The sequence below is a fragment of the Prionailurus viverrinus genome, chromosome A2 (genome assembly GCF_022837055.1).
Source record: "Prionailurus viverrinus isolate Anna chromosome A2, UM_Priviv_1.0, whole genome shotgun sequence".
In the NCBI taxonomy this organism is placed as follows: domain Eukaryota; kingdom Metazoa; phylum Chordata; class Mammalia; order Carnivora; family Felidae; genus Prionailurus; species Prionailurus viverrinus.
Genome location: NC_062562.1, coordinates 139,954,408 through 139,972,253, shown reverse-complemented (window position 1 = coordinate 139,972,253; position 17,846 = coordinate 139,954,408). Strand labels below are relative to the sequence as shown.

The window sequence follows — 17,846 nt, the reverse complement described above, 5'->3', positions numbered from 1 at the left end:
TTGTCTGACTTTCATATCTTTATTGAGCACTTTGTATGTACCAGGTACCATTCTAAGTGTTTTGTATATATGAACTCATTTAATCACTGATGCCCCCTTTGAGGTGGATACTATTATTATCTCTTCTTGCAGATGGGAAAACTGAAAAGAAGCAAAGTCTATGGAGTCCAGATTTGAAACCAAGCATTTAGATAGTCCAACCCCAGAGCTTGTCCCCCATCAGACATACTAGCATAAGAACCCCCACTGAAATGTGCTTCCTTAGAATATGGCCAGTTCCATAATCTTTATGTCACTGAGAACTCCCTGCAAAGTCATGTGACAGTGTTGATTAGTCCTATCTTCTTGAAACTCTCACTTGGATCCTATAAAACCTCCCCTTCCTCATACTTGTCTCTCTCTTTTTTTTTTTTAAACCTTATTTATTTATTTTGAGGGGGGGAGGGGCAAACAGAGAGGGAGAGAGAGAATCCCAAGCAGGCCCCAAGCTGTCGGCACAGTATGATGTGGGGTTTGATCTCACGAATGAGGAGATCATGACCTGAGGCGAAATCAAGAGTCGGATGCTTAACTCACTGAGTCACCGAGGCACCCCTACTCATATTTGTCTTCTTTTGGTCTCTCTCATTGGTCCCTCTTCTTCAGTTTATTAACTAAAATGTTGATATAATACCCTGCCTCATATTCCTTAATACAAATAAGTCAATAACTAAAAATATAAGTCTTTGTCAGTCAAAATATGGTGCAAATTTTATTACCCAGAATTTTGGACAACCCAAGAATACCAGCTAAATCAGAATTAGTTCTAAGAATTTTGTCTCAACACATCCCTAGTTTTCTGTCCCAAAGGCAGGAAGAATATGCAAGACTTCTCAATCACACAGGTTAACAAAGCTGCCCCCTTTACCTAGAATAATCTTTTACCCATGTTGGCTTAGTTCCTACTTATGTTTTATCTCACTTTAAAATACCTTTCTTTGGGAAGCTGTCCTTGAACCCCTGAAGCTATGTAGGAGTCCCTAGACCTTGTGTCACCACAATCTACTACTGGACATTTATCATACTTTGTAATGGTTGCTGTCACCATGCTTGTTGTGATTGCTTTCATTCTTCACTGCATCCCCGGAGCCTGGCACAGGACCGGCTCATGTTGTATACTAATATAAGTATTAGTTAATTAAACTAAATGATCTCAAAACATTCAGGTAGGAGGCAAGAAATCAACCACTTCATATTCTAACACAGATCAATTGAAGCTAAAATTCTTCTCAAGGATATGGGAGGGTATTATATGCATAAATGTAACTGATCTTCAAGAACAAACTTCTGGGGTTTTGAAAAAGAAAGACTATATGTTACCTATACAAAATTACTACAAGCAGCTCTTCCTTCCTAGGGATGCTCATTAAAACATGAGACGACAGGAACCACACGTATAAAAAGCTACATTAGTCATTCCCAGTGTAGAGGTAATCTAGGTTAGTACATGCCAACTTCTGGATTTGCTCTGATGCTCATTCTGGGTGACTCTGCTATTGCTTCTATTTCCAGGAAGCAGAGGGCTTCAAAGTAAAAGCCTTTGCTGTTTTCCAGTTAATTAAGATTTATAGCTGCTTCTCATATACTAGAATTTGCTCTGAACCCACACCACGATGTTTTTGTGTATCCCTATTAGTTGCAAGAAAGATTTGGGTTTGGTTCCCTAAAATTATGTTATGCTATTCCTCCCAGGTGAAATTAATTCTGTGTCCCAATGAGGCTGAAAGAAGTAGGGTAAAAATGACTATTTATTGGGATCTCTGTGTGAAGCTCTACTTTAGGCACGGAGATACAATGAAAAAGATAAAGCTTTGCTCTAGTAGAAGCCTCGCTCTCTGTTTCCCCCACCCTTAGTTACTTGGTTACATTATTAGAAAAATATTCACAAACTATTACTGAAATGAAAGTAGATCACAGAGCAGCATATATAGTAAGACGTCATACAATGTCAGAAGGGGAAATTAGGAAAGACAAATAGACATTAAAAATAAGAAACAATTCAGGGCACCCGGGTGGTTCAGTCAGTTGGGCGTCCAACTGTTGATTTCGGCTCAGGTCATGATTTCATGGTTCATGGGTTCCAGCCCTGCACTGACAGTGTGGAACCCACTTGGGATTCTCTCTCTCCCTTTCTACCTCTGCCATTGCCCCACTCGTGCTCACTCTCTCTCAAAATAAATAAACTTAAAAAATAAATAAAAGACAATTCTTACTGAATATCAGGAAGAGACTTCTCCCCCTCCTTTCCTTAGAGCGTTAACTTTAGAAAATATCACCGTAAGAAGTACTTTAGCCTCTCCTTGAAATATACATAAATTCTTCCAAAAACTTGGTAAGTCTTTGTCAGCTTTATGATCTGGGAATGTCTTTCTCAAAAATCTGGGAGCCATATATGATGAAGTGTAAATGTCCAGGAAGATAACACCTCTATGCTTAATATCTATGGGAAGGCAGGAGCCTAATTTTGGTGTATGCCTGGTTCCAAGTTGCAAAGCTACCTCCTATCATAGGGATATGAGGTTTACTTTTCCTCCTGAGACAGCCAATAATAAACTAACACATGTAGTCACTCCAATTACCAGATAAAATCAGGACGAACTACATGTGACCAAACTTGCTATCAAGTCTTTACTTGAAGACTAGTCATTGATTGTCTTGAAAACATGCATGTAATGGGTTGTATCTGCTTGGCTATATAAGGGGATGAGATGCCTTTTTGTTTCTACAACCTCCTAGTAGACTGTCTTGATGTGTATCACATTGTGGTTTAATGCTTATTCAATAATAAAACTGTTTTCTTTCTCTACTATCTTTATAAAAAGGATTTCTGGGTTGGGAGATTTTGTTTTTAATTATATTTTCCCAACAGGGGACATTAATAGCAGTTATATCTGGAAGATGAAATCCCACCTATCTAAAATATATATTTATTTAAATTAAATTTAAATATTTGTGTATTTATACAAATATATTTATAAATATAAGTATTTTTAAATATATTTGTTATATTTACATTGTGTGTGTGTGTGTGTGTGTGTGTGTGTGTGTAGTTTAGAGAGAGATTGCAAGAGGGGTAGAGAGAGAGAGAGAGAGAGAGAGAGAGAGAATCTTAAGCAGACTCCATGCTCAGCTCAGAGCCCAGAGCCTGGGCTCTATCCCCAGACCCTGGAATCATGACCTGAGCTGAAATCAAAAGTTGAATGCTCAACCAACTGAGCCACACAGTTGTACTTTAAATATTTATGTATAAGTCAATGTATATTTATATATAAAAATTACATATATATGCTATTTTCTTAATTGATCATGTATTACTTCATAATGAGAAATAAATGCAGTGGTTTTCATTTTGGGGGAAAATACCAAATTGGCACTTAGGATACTCATTAAGGTAATGGCTCAGATTTCTACACTTCATAGATCTCATCATGGGGGGAAACTGATCAGAAAGGCATCTAGAGTCAAATCACACTTGGTGTCCTCAGCCTGGGTAAGGTCTCCTCTTTATCCCATTTGTCAAAAAGAGTTATTCTGTTAAATTAGAGAACCCAACAGCATCCCCTAAGGGAATAAAGTTTAGCCCGTATAGACAAGATTCTGATTTTAAGTCCAAAGTTGCCGCTCCTTGTCTAGACCACCAATCACCACCCTGGCCATGGCGGCTGCTTGACTGAACTGGATGCCTGGTCTACCACACTGTCTGCCTTGGAACCCCTGGGGTTTTCCTCTTCTCATTTCTTGCTCTTTGCGAAGGAGCCCTGCAATGGAGTTGCATGGGCTCTTTGTTTCCAGCCTGCAGGCATTTAAGAAGCAGGGAGGCTCTGGGTAGGGAGTGGCCCAGGAGCATCACAGGGAACCCGGAACCTGCTCTCACTGATACTGCTCTGCACCCAGCTTCTGCTGCCAGGTTTCTTTTCAGTCACAATTGCTTCTCAGGGGCTTCCTATTGCCTCTTTTTAGGTTCTGGCTTCCATTTGGCCCACCTTCCCTAGGTTATCAGACACTGTTTTGAACCCTAACTCTACATTGGTTTCAAGTTCCCTTCCCTTTTCATGGAATCTTAGGCTTATACAGTTTGAGGAATGAATCCGAATAGCTGTTAAAAGTGTCTCAGAATTGGGGTGCCAGGGTGGCTCAGTCGGTTGAGCATCCAGCTCTGGCTCAGGTCATGATCTCACAGTTCATGGGTTCAAGTCCTGTGTCAGGCTCTGCCCTGACAGCTCAGAGCCTGGAGCCTGCTTTGGATTCTGTGTCTCCCTCTCTCTGCCCTTTTTCCCACTTTGCTTTCTGTCTCTCTCAAAAATAAATAAACATTTAAGAAAAAAAAAATGTCCCAGAATATTCTGTAACGGTTAAGAAGTTCCTTGCACAGTCTACAACACTTTGCAGGCTGGCGTGTCAGAGGCCACAAAGGACCTCTAAAATTCTCTGCATTTCAGCCAGGAGAAGTCCCAGCCCTGGCCTCGTTCCGGGGTCTCTTACTTGAACAAAACACAGTGCATGGTTAAAGCAGAAACTTGGTATTCATAGGTAGCAGGAAAGAGAGACAGCCATACAGATACATATATATATTCAATGGAAAAGGAAATAAAATCAGTGAGTTCTAAACATATCTGAATAGATTTCAAAATAATTTCTGTAATTCTGTGCTTCAGTCATAAAGATATAGTTCATTTAATATAAAATCCTTCTGAGTATATGAAATGAGTCATTTACATATTTTTTATCTTTTTGTTCTTTGAAAATCCTTGGTTTAAACAGTTGGAATTACCACAGACAAAAACATAGGAAACTAAGTAAGTCTTGCACTTTGCCTTTGCTGATTCATAAAATAAGAGGATGACATAGGTCAAGTTAAAATACTTGTAATGGTATTTTGCCTAAAAGTTGAAAACATTTAAGTGAACTTTGTGATAGCACAAACTATAGCTTAATCTCAGATTTTTTTTTAATAATGATGTAATACTCTCTCTCTTTTTAAAATATTTTTTAAGTTTTTTTTTTTTTTCGGAGAGAGAGAGTATGAGCAGGAGTGGGGCAGAGAGAGAGGGGGAGAGAGAAAATCCCACACAGACTCCATGCTGTCAGTGCAGAGCGCGATGCAGGGCTCGAACCCATGAACCGTGAGATCATGACCTGAGCCAAAACCAAGAGTCAGATGCTTAACAGACTGAGCCACCCAGGCACCCCAATACTCTCTTTCAAGACTCTAGATACTGTTAGCAGGGAGCAGTTATGAGTCTGCACCACAGAATCTATGCAATTTCAACTGCAGTCACTAGGGAATACTCATTAGTATACGGTTGTACTATTAGATAAATTTAGCAATGATTATTTCATTGTGACACTATTCTGCATCCATGTCTATTTTTTCAATTGTATACTAAGTGATAGTTGCATATAAATTAATTCTGAATTTTAGATCATTTAACTGAACTCTATTAATTTTTTGGAGTGAGGAATACTCTACTTACACATTTAGTATAGGGAAAGTTTGCCTAGCATATAAATCTTACACTTTTAAAAATATGCAGATGATAGGAAACACCTGTCTGTAACACACATTCAAGCCAATCAACTCCGAAATCCTCTTGTGACATTATTAGATACACCCAGACTTGTTTAATCTGTTTAGGTTCAAGTTAAGACACTGTCAAATCATCATCACTTGGATTTGTAGTATACTTGCTCAGAGAGATTTCCTATGACAATGGGAAACATGTACTCGATCTATGTACAATTAAGCATGACATTATTAAAAACTTTTTACTGGTAAGAAAACTGAAATACAGAGCAGTGAAGCAGCCTGACCTCTCTACCTGTCAGTGATGTCCAGAAAGCCTGATGCTACGGTTGGATGTCTGTGACACCCTCTGCCTCAACTCAGCCAAGCAGAGACCCTACATTCTGACTGTTGAAAACACAAGACTGTGGTTCTTGTCCAGACACCCTTCCCTTCTTAGCTAAAACTAAGTTGAAGACATTGATTTCAACAAAGTTATATATATAAAAAAAAAAGCACAATCCAAACAGTACACACTAAGATGTGAAAGTCTCCTGGCTCCTATGGCCTTCCATAGTCCCATTCCTCAAGGGTCACCATGGATGTGTCTCTTTCCAGACCTTCTATTCGTGTATAAACATATAATTTTTTATAGAAATGCTATAATGCTATGCATGGAGTTCTGGAACTTGCTTTTTCATTCCTAAGTTGGAAATGAGACATGAACAGTCTGTTTAATATAAGAAGTGATAAAACAAAAAAGAAAATATAGTATGTTAAAAAGATATTTCAGATTCTAGAAGTAAAGAACGGCCTGGACGAGCCAGAAATCAGCCGCTACTCTACACGGATTCAAATTTCCCTTCAGGTTACATTTGGCCTACTTTCGTCTAGGTTAAAAGAAGAAAATGCTAAAACCCTACTATGTCTAAAAATAAATGCCAAACATCTAACCACATTATACACCACCTTATATTATGGCTCTTTTGTTTTCCATAAGTAGTATCTTCTAGTCTACATATTTCTTGGAATGGAAATGCTATTTAGACAGAATATTATATTTAAGGAAACAACAAATTCAGTGTTTAAAGCCTCTTTCACTGTGGTGTAGTCAGCCAAGTGTCTAATAGTGACTCTTGTATGGCCTTTCTTGCTTTTATCCAATGCAACTCTTCAGCTAAAGCTTTAAAGGTGTCTAGGTTTAAGAACCCTTGAGATGTATCAATATAAAATTTTCAATTTCAAGTTCCTTTAAAGTATGATAAAAGGAAACAACAGAATATTCTTTAAAGTCCAGGAAATAAAGATTATATTTCAATTGTGACTACTTCTAAGAATGAAATCCATCCATTTCTGGTGATCTTACTGCTTCAAGTTGCAAAGGTCTAAGAACACAAACAGAAGGAAAATGTGTTTTCTTTGAGAATAGCTGACACACAATATTTCCTTAGTCAGGTGTATAACATAGTGATCCCACAACTATATACATTATGCTATGCTCACCACAAGTGTGTAGCTACCATCTGTCACCATATAACGCTATTACAAATCGTTGATTGTATTCCCCACGCTGCATCTTTCAACCCTGTGACTTATTCATCCATAACTGGAAGCCTGTTTCTCCCACTCCCCTTCCCCATTTTGCCCATCCTCCTACCCCTCTCTTCTCTGGCAACCATTAGTTTGTTCACAAACAGAAGCAAAATCTTAATATCTCATGTAATTGAGGGCTGTGTGTTCATGATATCAAAAGAAAAAAGAAAACCAAATGACTCATTTATTTTCACTGAACTCTCTTTTTTTAGGCATTGTCATAGAAAACTTGAGGTTAATAGAAAAAAAGGAAATTCATTTTCTGAAATCCTTAAATACAGCCACTATGGAAAGAAGAAGATTTTAGTGCTGACATTCCCAGATTTACCATTCACTCTTTTATAGCACAGTGGCAAACAAACCTTGCTCACCTTCTTATAATAACTTTAAAAATGGGATTGTCGGCTGTATTTACCAACCCTGTCATTTCTCAGCATAATTATAGCATACATCCTGAATGGAAAAGTTGTTTTTAATCTATGTAAAAAAAACACAACTGCAACAGGACTACCTTCTCCTCCCCTCCCACCCTCTATTTCTCTACCCATCTGATAGCCAACAGGGATTTGTATTGTGTCTTCACATAATTGTGTAATCCTTCATAAACAACCTTAGCTGTAATGATTCCATTTTGATAATGTTTGATACTTGCCGTATGGCAATTTTTAAATGGCTTACAGTAAAGCTAGGCACTCTCTTACTGGCATGTTACAATTTTCTTAGTAATTTTTACTAATAGAATTCTAGATGTACAAATGTTCAAGGGCAAGTCCTTCCTTCTGAGATTGCACCTAACCTGACAAATTTAAGTGACAAAACAGATGGAACAGAAACATATAAGCTATTATGAACAAAACTAGGACCAAAATGTAGTCAGAACCAATTTACCCAGGCCATTCATAAGATTAGTTACATTTAAGAATCTTAAAACTAACTTATACTGAAATTTTACACAGTATGGTTTTTCAGATTCCAGGTAGAATAATAAGGATAGAAAGGGAAAACACTACCAAGTTTTAACTACTTGTATTTAAAATAAAAAAACATAATAAACTTTACGATGAAAAATCTACATTTTAAATGCTTGGCTTCAGTGTGCTCTACTTGGGAGAGACATGTTCTTTTGGATAATGGCTTTCATTTGTTTTTGTTTTCGTGGTGACACCCCAAGAATTCATAGAGCATAATTAATCCACACTCAGTTTGAGCTAAGCAGTTGTAAAATGTCCTCATCTACAGCTCTTTCTAGTCTCTTTCTAGGATCTTTAAATATTCTAGGAACAGATAATTTTTCAAACCAATGAGAAGCACCAATGCAAGTACAGCAATCCATTCTTTAAAACTCTAATTAAAGTTTATAGCCTCACCTCAACTCTGGAATATCCCCTCTTGAGACCTACCATCCTCCTCCATTCCCCACCACCCCCCAAGCAAATAACACTACTTAAGGAGTCCACCTGTTCGATCCTTTAGGAGCTAAAGCCAACAGGACTTAAGTTATAGGTAGGATAATGACCTTGATTATAAATCAAAAAATTGTGCATTGTTTATGCATAGACCCATCAATGAAATCCTGGCTGCTCTATAAGCACCATGTCTATACACAATTAGCCTGTTAAAATGAAGCACTTCCTCCTGAGGTAATAGGACATGCCCAGTAACATCTGCCTAAACCCACTGGTAAAACTGCTGTCTTCTTTTGACCTGGTGAGGCACATCCAGCTGCTCAAAGACCCTGGGCTGCTGAAAAATACCCACCATTACCCCTCTATACAGAGGCCCTTGCCTGGGTGAGAACTGTAACCTCCCTGCTTTCCAGGCTGTCGGTCCTCCATTTTCTAATTCCAGGTTTGGGGAGAATGGAGGATGCCCAGATAGTGACCCCAGCAAATAATTTCCAAGAGAACCAGAGAGCTCCCCATTGTGATGCCCTCTTCCATGGCTATGGAAGTACCCCAAGCATTTATAATCTTAACTAACATGTTTTGTATAATAGAAGGGGGGCAGAAATCAGTTGTAACTTTTATAAAGTACTAGGATTTTGATTTTGTAGAAAAAGAAATACAAAATGGGTTACAGGTGTCAGATACAAGGTTGCAAAGTGTATGTAATGTGAATATATATTATATTTACATAACTGTTATTTATATTATATATAAAAATATATGAAATTTACCACTTCAGGGGTAATCAAACAGAAAAAATTAAAACAAAGTGTCATTTTTAACCTATCAAATAGTGAAGATTTTCAAAATGACAATCATTAAATCCTGGGTAGTATTAGTAGGGTTATCACTTACTTACACTACAAATAGTGTAATCTTTCTGGAATGCAATTAAACCATAGTATCAAGAGTGTTGACAGCATTTATTTTTTTCTGCTTAGCAATTGCCTATCAAGAATTCTCTAATAAAGAAATGATAAAAAGAAAATGTATGAAAAGTACAAATGATACAAACTATCCGTCTATTCATCCATTTGTCATTGTTTATAGTAGCTTAAATATCCAAAAATAATAGATCGTCAAAAATATAATAACATTTATATATAACGGAATGTTAGGTATACATTAAGTACCATGATCATTAGGAATCACCACTGAAATGAAGAAATGTTCAAAAATAATTTCTAGAGTACATTGGATGTATAATTCTAGGTATAAAATACACAAAAATAATATAATAAAAACTGGTCTGAAAGGAATGTACCTTTTTTTTTTAAGTGAATATCCCTGGAGTGAATAAAGACTGATTTTTATATTCTTTTTTTTTTGGTGCTTTAATGTATTTGCTAAATTTTCCACAGTGAAAGCAGGAATAAAAAAAGAAAAGAAATGCATGCCTATCTAGTAAATCCATTGTGCTGCTGCTCTTCACCTATAAAATAATGTCCAAGTTGGCTAGGCTCACATTAAAGTCCTTGTAATGCTATCACATCGTATCACCCAATCGTATTTCTAAAGATTGTGCAATTCAAACACCCAGTTCTGTCTCAGATGGTCACCAGGCCTGTCGTGGGCCATCTAGATTCTACTCAGGCTCTTGTCGTCAGGCCTAGAACTTCTCTTCTCTAGAGTTTCTGGTCATAACTCATGATTGTAACCATTTTAAGCCAACTTCAGATATTCATGATGGTCTAAACCAAGCCTGGCAATCATACAAAATTCATTTTAGACCCTGATTCCAATTCATTCAGCACAATAATTTAGAAGGAAGCCCCTTCTGAGAGCAAGAATCCCGTCAATATTTATTAAATGAATGAAAACAATCACTACTGTAATCATAATAGCAATGGCAACTAACATTTATTGAGAGCTTTGTATTTATAAAGAGGCACTGTGTCAACTTCATTGATTTTATTTAATGCTCTGAACAATCCTCCATTTCACAGATGAAAAAAACTGAGCCTCAGGTAGGTTATGTATGTTTCCCAAGGAAGTATATAACTGGTGTCGACTTGGGATTCAAATCCAGCTGTGTCTGATACCAATATGCTCTACGCTACCAAATTTTCTACCAGAAGGTCTACTAGAAATCATTTTGCCTATGATACATTTTTATTAATTAATCCATGAAGCTAAGTAAAAATGATGTGTTGAATTACAAAGTTTTCTTTTACATATGAAAACAGATACAAAAACAACAGAATTTTCTGTTGAATCTCATTACATAATGAAATGTTTACCTGTATAGGACCAGCCAATCTCTTCAACAAGTTTCCTTTGTTGTCTGTAGTATCCATAAGCCCAATCTACAACCAAGAAAAATCAGTTGATCAATGTGTAGAAAAATATGTGGTCCAAATGAAAATATATCAGATGCCCAAATCTTTTATCCCATAGATGGTCCTCAATTAATCCTTCCCATGGCACCTTCCCAATGATTCCTCTCAATTCTGACCTCCATAATTATAGTCTCTGTTGTTCCTGTTCTAGTAGTTAGTATAAATTTTAGGGGGCACATTTAAAAAATGCCGAAGTTCAGGCAGCAACAAAGCAAACATTCTGGGTAAAGCAGGAGCAACCTAGAGGTGTTCATCCCAAAGAAAGATGGATCAGAGAGAATAGTTTGTCCTATCTCCAAAATTTTCTTACTATTCCCTTAGTCTAATATCTAAGATCCTGTTGATTAGAGATACTTTCAGGTTTACAAACCAAGTCTGGTCCATCAATGCATCTAGGAGACCCAGAGGTTATCATGTTTTCAAAATTTGCTTCCTTTCTGCCGAAAAATGAAATTAGCTGCCTTGAGTAAATGAGGATTTAAATGTATGTATGTTTGCTGGAAAAAAGGCTGTGTTTGACCTTGTCCATGACTTTGTCTCTTGGAAAAACCTAGATGCCCGAGTGAGGTAATACAGTAGAAAGTTTAGGCATCATAAAAGTGGATGCCTCATGACTCAGAGAGAGTAATTATAGATCAAGAACATGTGGCAAGAGGTATAGAAAATGGGTGGAAGCCAAGGTGTCACTCTGCATAATTTATAATTTTGCCAGGAGCCATGCTTGCACTCAAAAATATATATATATGCTATATATATATATGCACACATACCATACATATAGGTATGCTATAATCTTTCTCACCATTTGAGAAAAGAACCCTATTTCTTCTTTTTCTTGCTACACAGTTGTTTTCTCTTTATTGACAATTCTCAATTTCAGGAATGCAAATATCTAAGGGCACTGAAGAAATTATTTTCCTCTTGTCCATGTTATATACTCTCTGATTAATACACCATGGTAATTAATAACTACTTAGACTAGTTCATAAAAGGTAAAAATCAGGTTTGCTAGCAGAAATACATATTCTGAATCTATAGATTATTCAAAACCCAAACTTACTTTTAAGAAATAAGGGTTTTGTATTTGTTTTAAAACTTTTATTGTTCATAAACATAGGTGAATATTCTATTGGCCACATAGCACATTTCAGCACATATTTATGTTTATAGCAGCTATATTGAAGTATAACTTATACATCACACAATGCACCCATTGTATACAATTTTGTGGTTTTCAGTGTATTCAGAGTTGTGCAACCATCACCACGATTTTAGAACATCTTCATCATCCCCATTAGAACCTCTATAGCCTTCGGCTGACACCCCCAATTCCACCCTCGTATCCCACAGGTCTAGGCAACCACTATCTAATTTGTTTCTATGGATTTAGATATTCTAGACATTTCATATAAACAAAACCACACAATACAGCCTTTTGTGACTGGCTTCTTTTTGTGTGTTTGTTTGTTTGTTTATTTATTTGAGACGGAGGAGGGGCAGGGGGCGGAGAGAGAGAGGTGGCAGGGCGGAGGCAGGGAGGTGGTCATGGAATGTCAATCAGGCTCCACACTCAGGGCAGAGAGAGCCCAATGCGGGGCTCATTCCAGGAACCTGGGATCACACATGACCTGAGCCGCAATCAAGAGTTGGTGGCTCAACAGACAGAACCACCCAGGCACCCTGTGACTAGCTTCTTAAATTTAGCATAATTAATGTTTTCAAGGTTCATCCGTGTTGTAGCATTTATCAGTACTTCATTCTTTCTTATTGCCTAATAGTACTCCATTGTGTGGTGACCCAGATGGCCTTAAAGTTCCCTTCAGCTTGATTAAACTTTGGACAGGCTTCTTCCTGACTCTAGGCCCCGATCCTATTTTTCTTAGAGCATTTAGTTTAGAAAACTTTGTAACTGTAAATTCCTTCTCTGCCCCTTTGAGATGTAAATCTTTTTTTAATAGCCACATGCCAATTTTACAACCAAGAATGTACTACTCAAGGACATGGAACCATCTCTTTTGTTTTTTGGGTTTTTTTTTTTTAATTTAGTTTTGAAAGAAAAGAGTGAAGGAGGGGCAGAGAGAGAGAGACAGGTGAGAGAGGATCCCAAACTGGCTCTGCATTGTCAGGGCAGAGATCCATCTCATGAACCGTGAGATCATGACCTGAGCCAAAATCAAGATGCTAACCAACTGAGCCACAAAGGCGCACTGGGAACCATCTCTCTGAAAGGAAATAGGGCCTTATCACCCAGTTTCTATGAAAGGGTAGGAGCTTAACTTTGGTGAGGTGCCTTGCTACAAGGTGCAAAAACTACCTCCTGTCATGCAGATATGAGTTTATTTTTCCTTTGGATAAAGCCAGCTGGCAAGCAAAATGGCTGATGGCTTCCTGCTAATATCCTGCTCTGCTGTTCCACTGGGGGCTCAACATCAGCCATTAAAAAACCTTTTCCCTTCTATTTCATAAAGTTGGGTTCTGACTTGGTTCTGGCTTCTCTCTCCACTGCAAGAGCCTTGACTAAAGTCTCCCTTACTTGTTTAACTTTGTCCTGTAAAATTTTTGTTTTGACAATGGATATACCCCATTTTATTTATCCATTCATCAACTGAAGGATACTTGGGTTGTTATTCTTTTTGGCCGTTATAAGTAGAAGTATTAATATTCATGCATATGTTTGTTTTACCACTTAAAAAGTAAATATTAGGTTCATAATTTATTTTTCAAATACAGTTGTCCAATAAAATTGTAGTCATTTAAGGTTAAGTTCTGAGAACAAGTGTTTCTTCATGATCAAGGAATATATACAGTTAGATGTTAGAATGGGCCTCAGAGGTCATTTGACTGAGACTTTAACAGTTTACAAAAGAAATAATAATTCCTGGAGATAAGGTACTTTATTCACAAAAAAATGTAAATGATTTGCACAGGTGGTAAGTGGCAAAAATGGAAACAATAATGCATGGCTCCTGTCTCCTACTCCGGAAACTTCCCCAATATCAAGGGTCCCAAACAATCTTGAGTTATTGGTTACTCTCTTAAGGTGTTTTGCCCGAGAAAGACCCCTATAGAATGTATGCTTTCAAGAGGAACAGAATAAAACAGTAGTCTAGAAATTAACCTGAAGAAATTATTTGGACAAATAAATTATAGAGAATTGATTATACCAGATTTGACCTGGCAATCAGTTAAATTTTTTCCTCTGAAATTTTACACTGGCCATAAGGGAAAGATGTATTGTCATTTATTACATGTTTCAAATATAAATATTTTAAAAATAAGATATCTTTGACATATAAATGCATTTTTAAGATTTCAAAAAATCAAAACCTACATTTAACCAGTAATCCATTGAAATAAATAAAACAGTAAGTGTTTGTTTTAATGATTCAGTCTAAAAGATGACAGCAAAATATCAGCAGATTTTAGCTTTCCTTGTAGGGCTTTATCACTACACAATGAGCATTTGTCCTTCGTTTTTAATTACTTACATTAAGAAAGCTTTATTCAATACAGGATTCCCAGGTGTTGGTAGCTCTCTTCAGTTCCTTTATGTATTGTTCCCCTAATTGTTACTTCAAACAATCCGTTACACATTCATATGCTAATTACATAGACCTTGGGCGTGAGAGAGTACCCCACTTTTAAAATTCTGCTTAGAGGTCTGATAGATGAGATGTGATAGCTTCAATGAACAAGAAAAAAGAAGCTAGGTTCATTTTTTTGTTGTTGTATTATATACTTTGAAGACCAGTAAATCCTATATGAAATGAATCTATCAAAATGCTTACACATTTTTAAATAAATTAAAATCATGAAATATGGAATGTTTTTTAATATTTATGTGAATTTCAGTTTCTTTCATTTTTACATTTTGTTTCTTTCAATTTAAAAGTATTTGCCAGGTCTGTATTGGCATGAGTGTTTTGTAGTGAAAAAACTAAGAAAGAAATTTCAGGAATGAATTGTACGTGCAATATAGAAGAAAATATATATTACTAAATTTTTAAGGCTACTCTATTTGTTCTGAAAAAATATTCTTCATAAAGTGGACTTTTACCCTGATACCAAAATTAGGAGAAATTTCAGGCAACCTGAAATGTTTGTTTCAACATATTCCATCTTTACCTATGTTGAACACCAAAGGATATGTAAATATGTAAACGTGTGTGTGTGTGTGTGTGTGTGTGTGCCCTTTATTTTTCCTTACATTCGGATGATGAAAATCAAAGTCTACCAGATGGAAGATATAGATTAACTTAGCACTTTGTTGTTGTTGTTCACGTTTATTTTTTTTAAACAAGAACAAAAAATCTGGGTGTTCATTTCCTACTAAAAATATTATAAATATTTTGAGTTATAAAAATGCCTCTGAGTTTGCCCTTACCCTAAAGAAAGTCTCTGCTTCATGTTGATTAATAATTTCACCTGCATCCTACTATATAATCTAGCAGCAGCACTCTGACCACACACACACACACACACACACACACACTTTAATGCTATAAAGTGGCCAAACATATGACAGGGAGAAGAAATAGACTGGTTCTCTGAAAAAGAAGCTTCAGGTAGAAAATAATCACAGATAATGTTTGAAGACTAGGATTCTAAAACCAGGTTTCTCAAAGCAGACTTTCCCAGGGTAAATGATACTTGCATATTTCACCAAAGAACTTCAGCAGAGGAGAAAAGGGAGTTAGCTGATGACAGAAATCTGGAAAGGCAGAGAAGAAGGAACAGAATTAGAGATGAATTTTTAAAGCCCTTGAGTATCACCTTGGCAATGAAAGACTTGGGGAGAAAGATCAAAAATGTTCCAAGTGGAGGAAAAACATGTGCACTAAGAAGTGGCAAATTGTGGTACCAAAGGTTTGAAATGCCACTTGGGCTCTCCTGTGACCTGCATATAGGACACTGGGGACTTATTCTTGGTGACAGCTCACCATGATACAAGGCTCACATCAATTTTCACACTTTTTGTTCTCATCCCACTGTCTCCTCTTACCTCAATTTCTTTTGCAAAATGAAAGGAGATGGTCTGTTGAATTGATCAAAAAGTATTGCATATATTTAGTATATTTTTTAAATGTTAAAGAAGAATATTAAATAAGTAGATAAATAAATTGAATTGAAGTGAAAGAGGTTGGGGGTAGGCAGGTCAAGAAAGGTAAGTAGCTGGTGGCCACTTGCAGAAGGACTTGGAAACCCCTAGGGACAACCTAGTGTCATCAGAGCAGTAATCATCCACTACACCCTTTGGCTGTCAGACACGCAGAAGACTGAAGTGGCAGGGGGAAAACAAGTTGATAGTTATAGCAGTCATAACCATTTCTTATTGAAAATAAAGTAATAAAAGACCTCTCTCAGAGAACAAACAAATTCAATCAGAAATATGAGTTCTTGTAAGCAGAGAATCAGCTTTTGACTGAAGAACACCTGTGAGCACATCACCTGGCTATGGAAAGTCCTTTATTTGTGCCGATGCTCTATTGCAAATGGCTTCTTCGGGTTGATAAGGAAGCTGAGTTTACGACCCAAGTGATCTCACTCAAAACCTTGTTTAGCTAGCTAAGGCAAAGTTTCCAGGTAGAATTCAATCTGCCCACGAGTATAGTATAGAGTCTATAAGACCACACATGGCAGACTTTTTTCTATGGAAATTCCCATCATTGTATGTGAAGAATTAGTTTGCTGTCAAACTGTGTCATAATATAGCCTGTAGTTACCTATCTGGAATATAAATTTTTACTTGGTATATACGCAGACACATTTGTGAAACAGAATTTAATTATGATAATTCAGAAAATAGGCTTAAGATAGTTACAATGCAAACATTATATTTACTGTTAATCACTTCAGATGTAACCAGACTTCCTAAAAACATACTGCTTTTAAAAACACATGCATATTACTTCCCCCCTAAGTTACTTGTTTTTCTATTTCAGCTGCTTTCTAGTGTTAGAAGAAGAGTTTCATTGGTTTCTCTCCTCTGCAAAGGCTTAAAAATAAAAGTACTTTTGAGACTGTAAGTCTCAAAAGTTAAATTGCAATTTATTGCCAAATAGGATGGCACACGAAATCATATTGTTAAAGAGATGGAAAGAGATGTTTCTAGAGTCCAGGTGACCTCTTTATTTAAGGATAAAGTTAAAAAGGTGACAAATGTAGATACCTGAGGCACTATATGAACAAAAAAAATCAAATGGTAAATTCTCAAAGGAGATGGAAATACTAAACATATTGATAATGTAAAAGAAGAAAGGGAGCTATTTCTTCCATATGTTTTTTTTTAATTTTTTTAACGTTTATTTATTTTTGAGACAGAGAGAGACAGAGCGTGAACAGGGGAGGGGCAGAGAGAGAGGGAGACACAGAATCGGAAGCAGGCTCCAGGCTCTGAGCCATCAGCCCAGAGCCTGACGCGGGGCTCAAACTCACGGACCGCGAGATCATGACCTGAGCTGAAGTCGGACGCTTAACCGACTGAGCCACCCAGGCGCCCCTCCATATGCTTGTTTTAATAGACATCCAATTAAATACATATTCCTCACAGGAGTAAGAGTCTGGAGGTGAGCAGTTAGATTTTTATGGTCTCTTAACACTGAGGATGGTGTATGCTTTCACAGAGAGGATTTGTATATTGACAATATGTCTACCAAACCTATTCAAAACTTTTCAATGAAAGAAAATATTCGCAGGCTTGTCATGGAAAAGTAGCCAGTGTTTCTTCTTATACTTAGATGAGTTTAACCTAATGTGATTTGTCTATATTCCTAAAGTTGAGGTATTTTCTGTTAAAAACATTTTAATAATTTTGACCTTCATCACATGGGCAATAATACATTCCTGTTTCAGGTAAGTTAGAAAAAATAAAGATAAGCATAAATAATTGTAAAAATAATCTATAATCTTGTCTCCTAAACATAACCA

General features: G+C 36.7%; 1 protein-coding gene across 4 annotated transcripts in view; it reads right to left on the bottom strand.

Moving 5' to 3' along the window:
- PTPRZ1 (protein tyrosine phosphatase receptor type Z1) overlaps nt 1–17,846 on the bottom strand; it is a 185,409-nt gene that overhangs the window by 118,655 nt on the left and 48,908 nt on the right. For all 4 annotated transcript variants that reach the window (XM_047849163.1, XM_047849164.1, XM_047849165.1 and 1 more), the window contains exon 2: nt 10,821–10,886. In XM_047849163.1, coding sequence (XP_047705119.1) covers nt 10,821–10,886 — 66 coding nt within the window. The remainder of the gene's footprint in view (nt 1–10,820; nt 10,887–17,846) is intronic.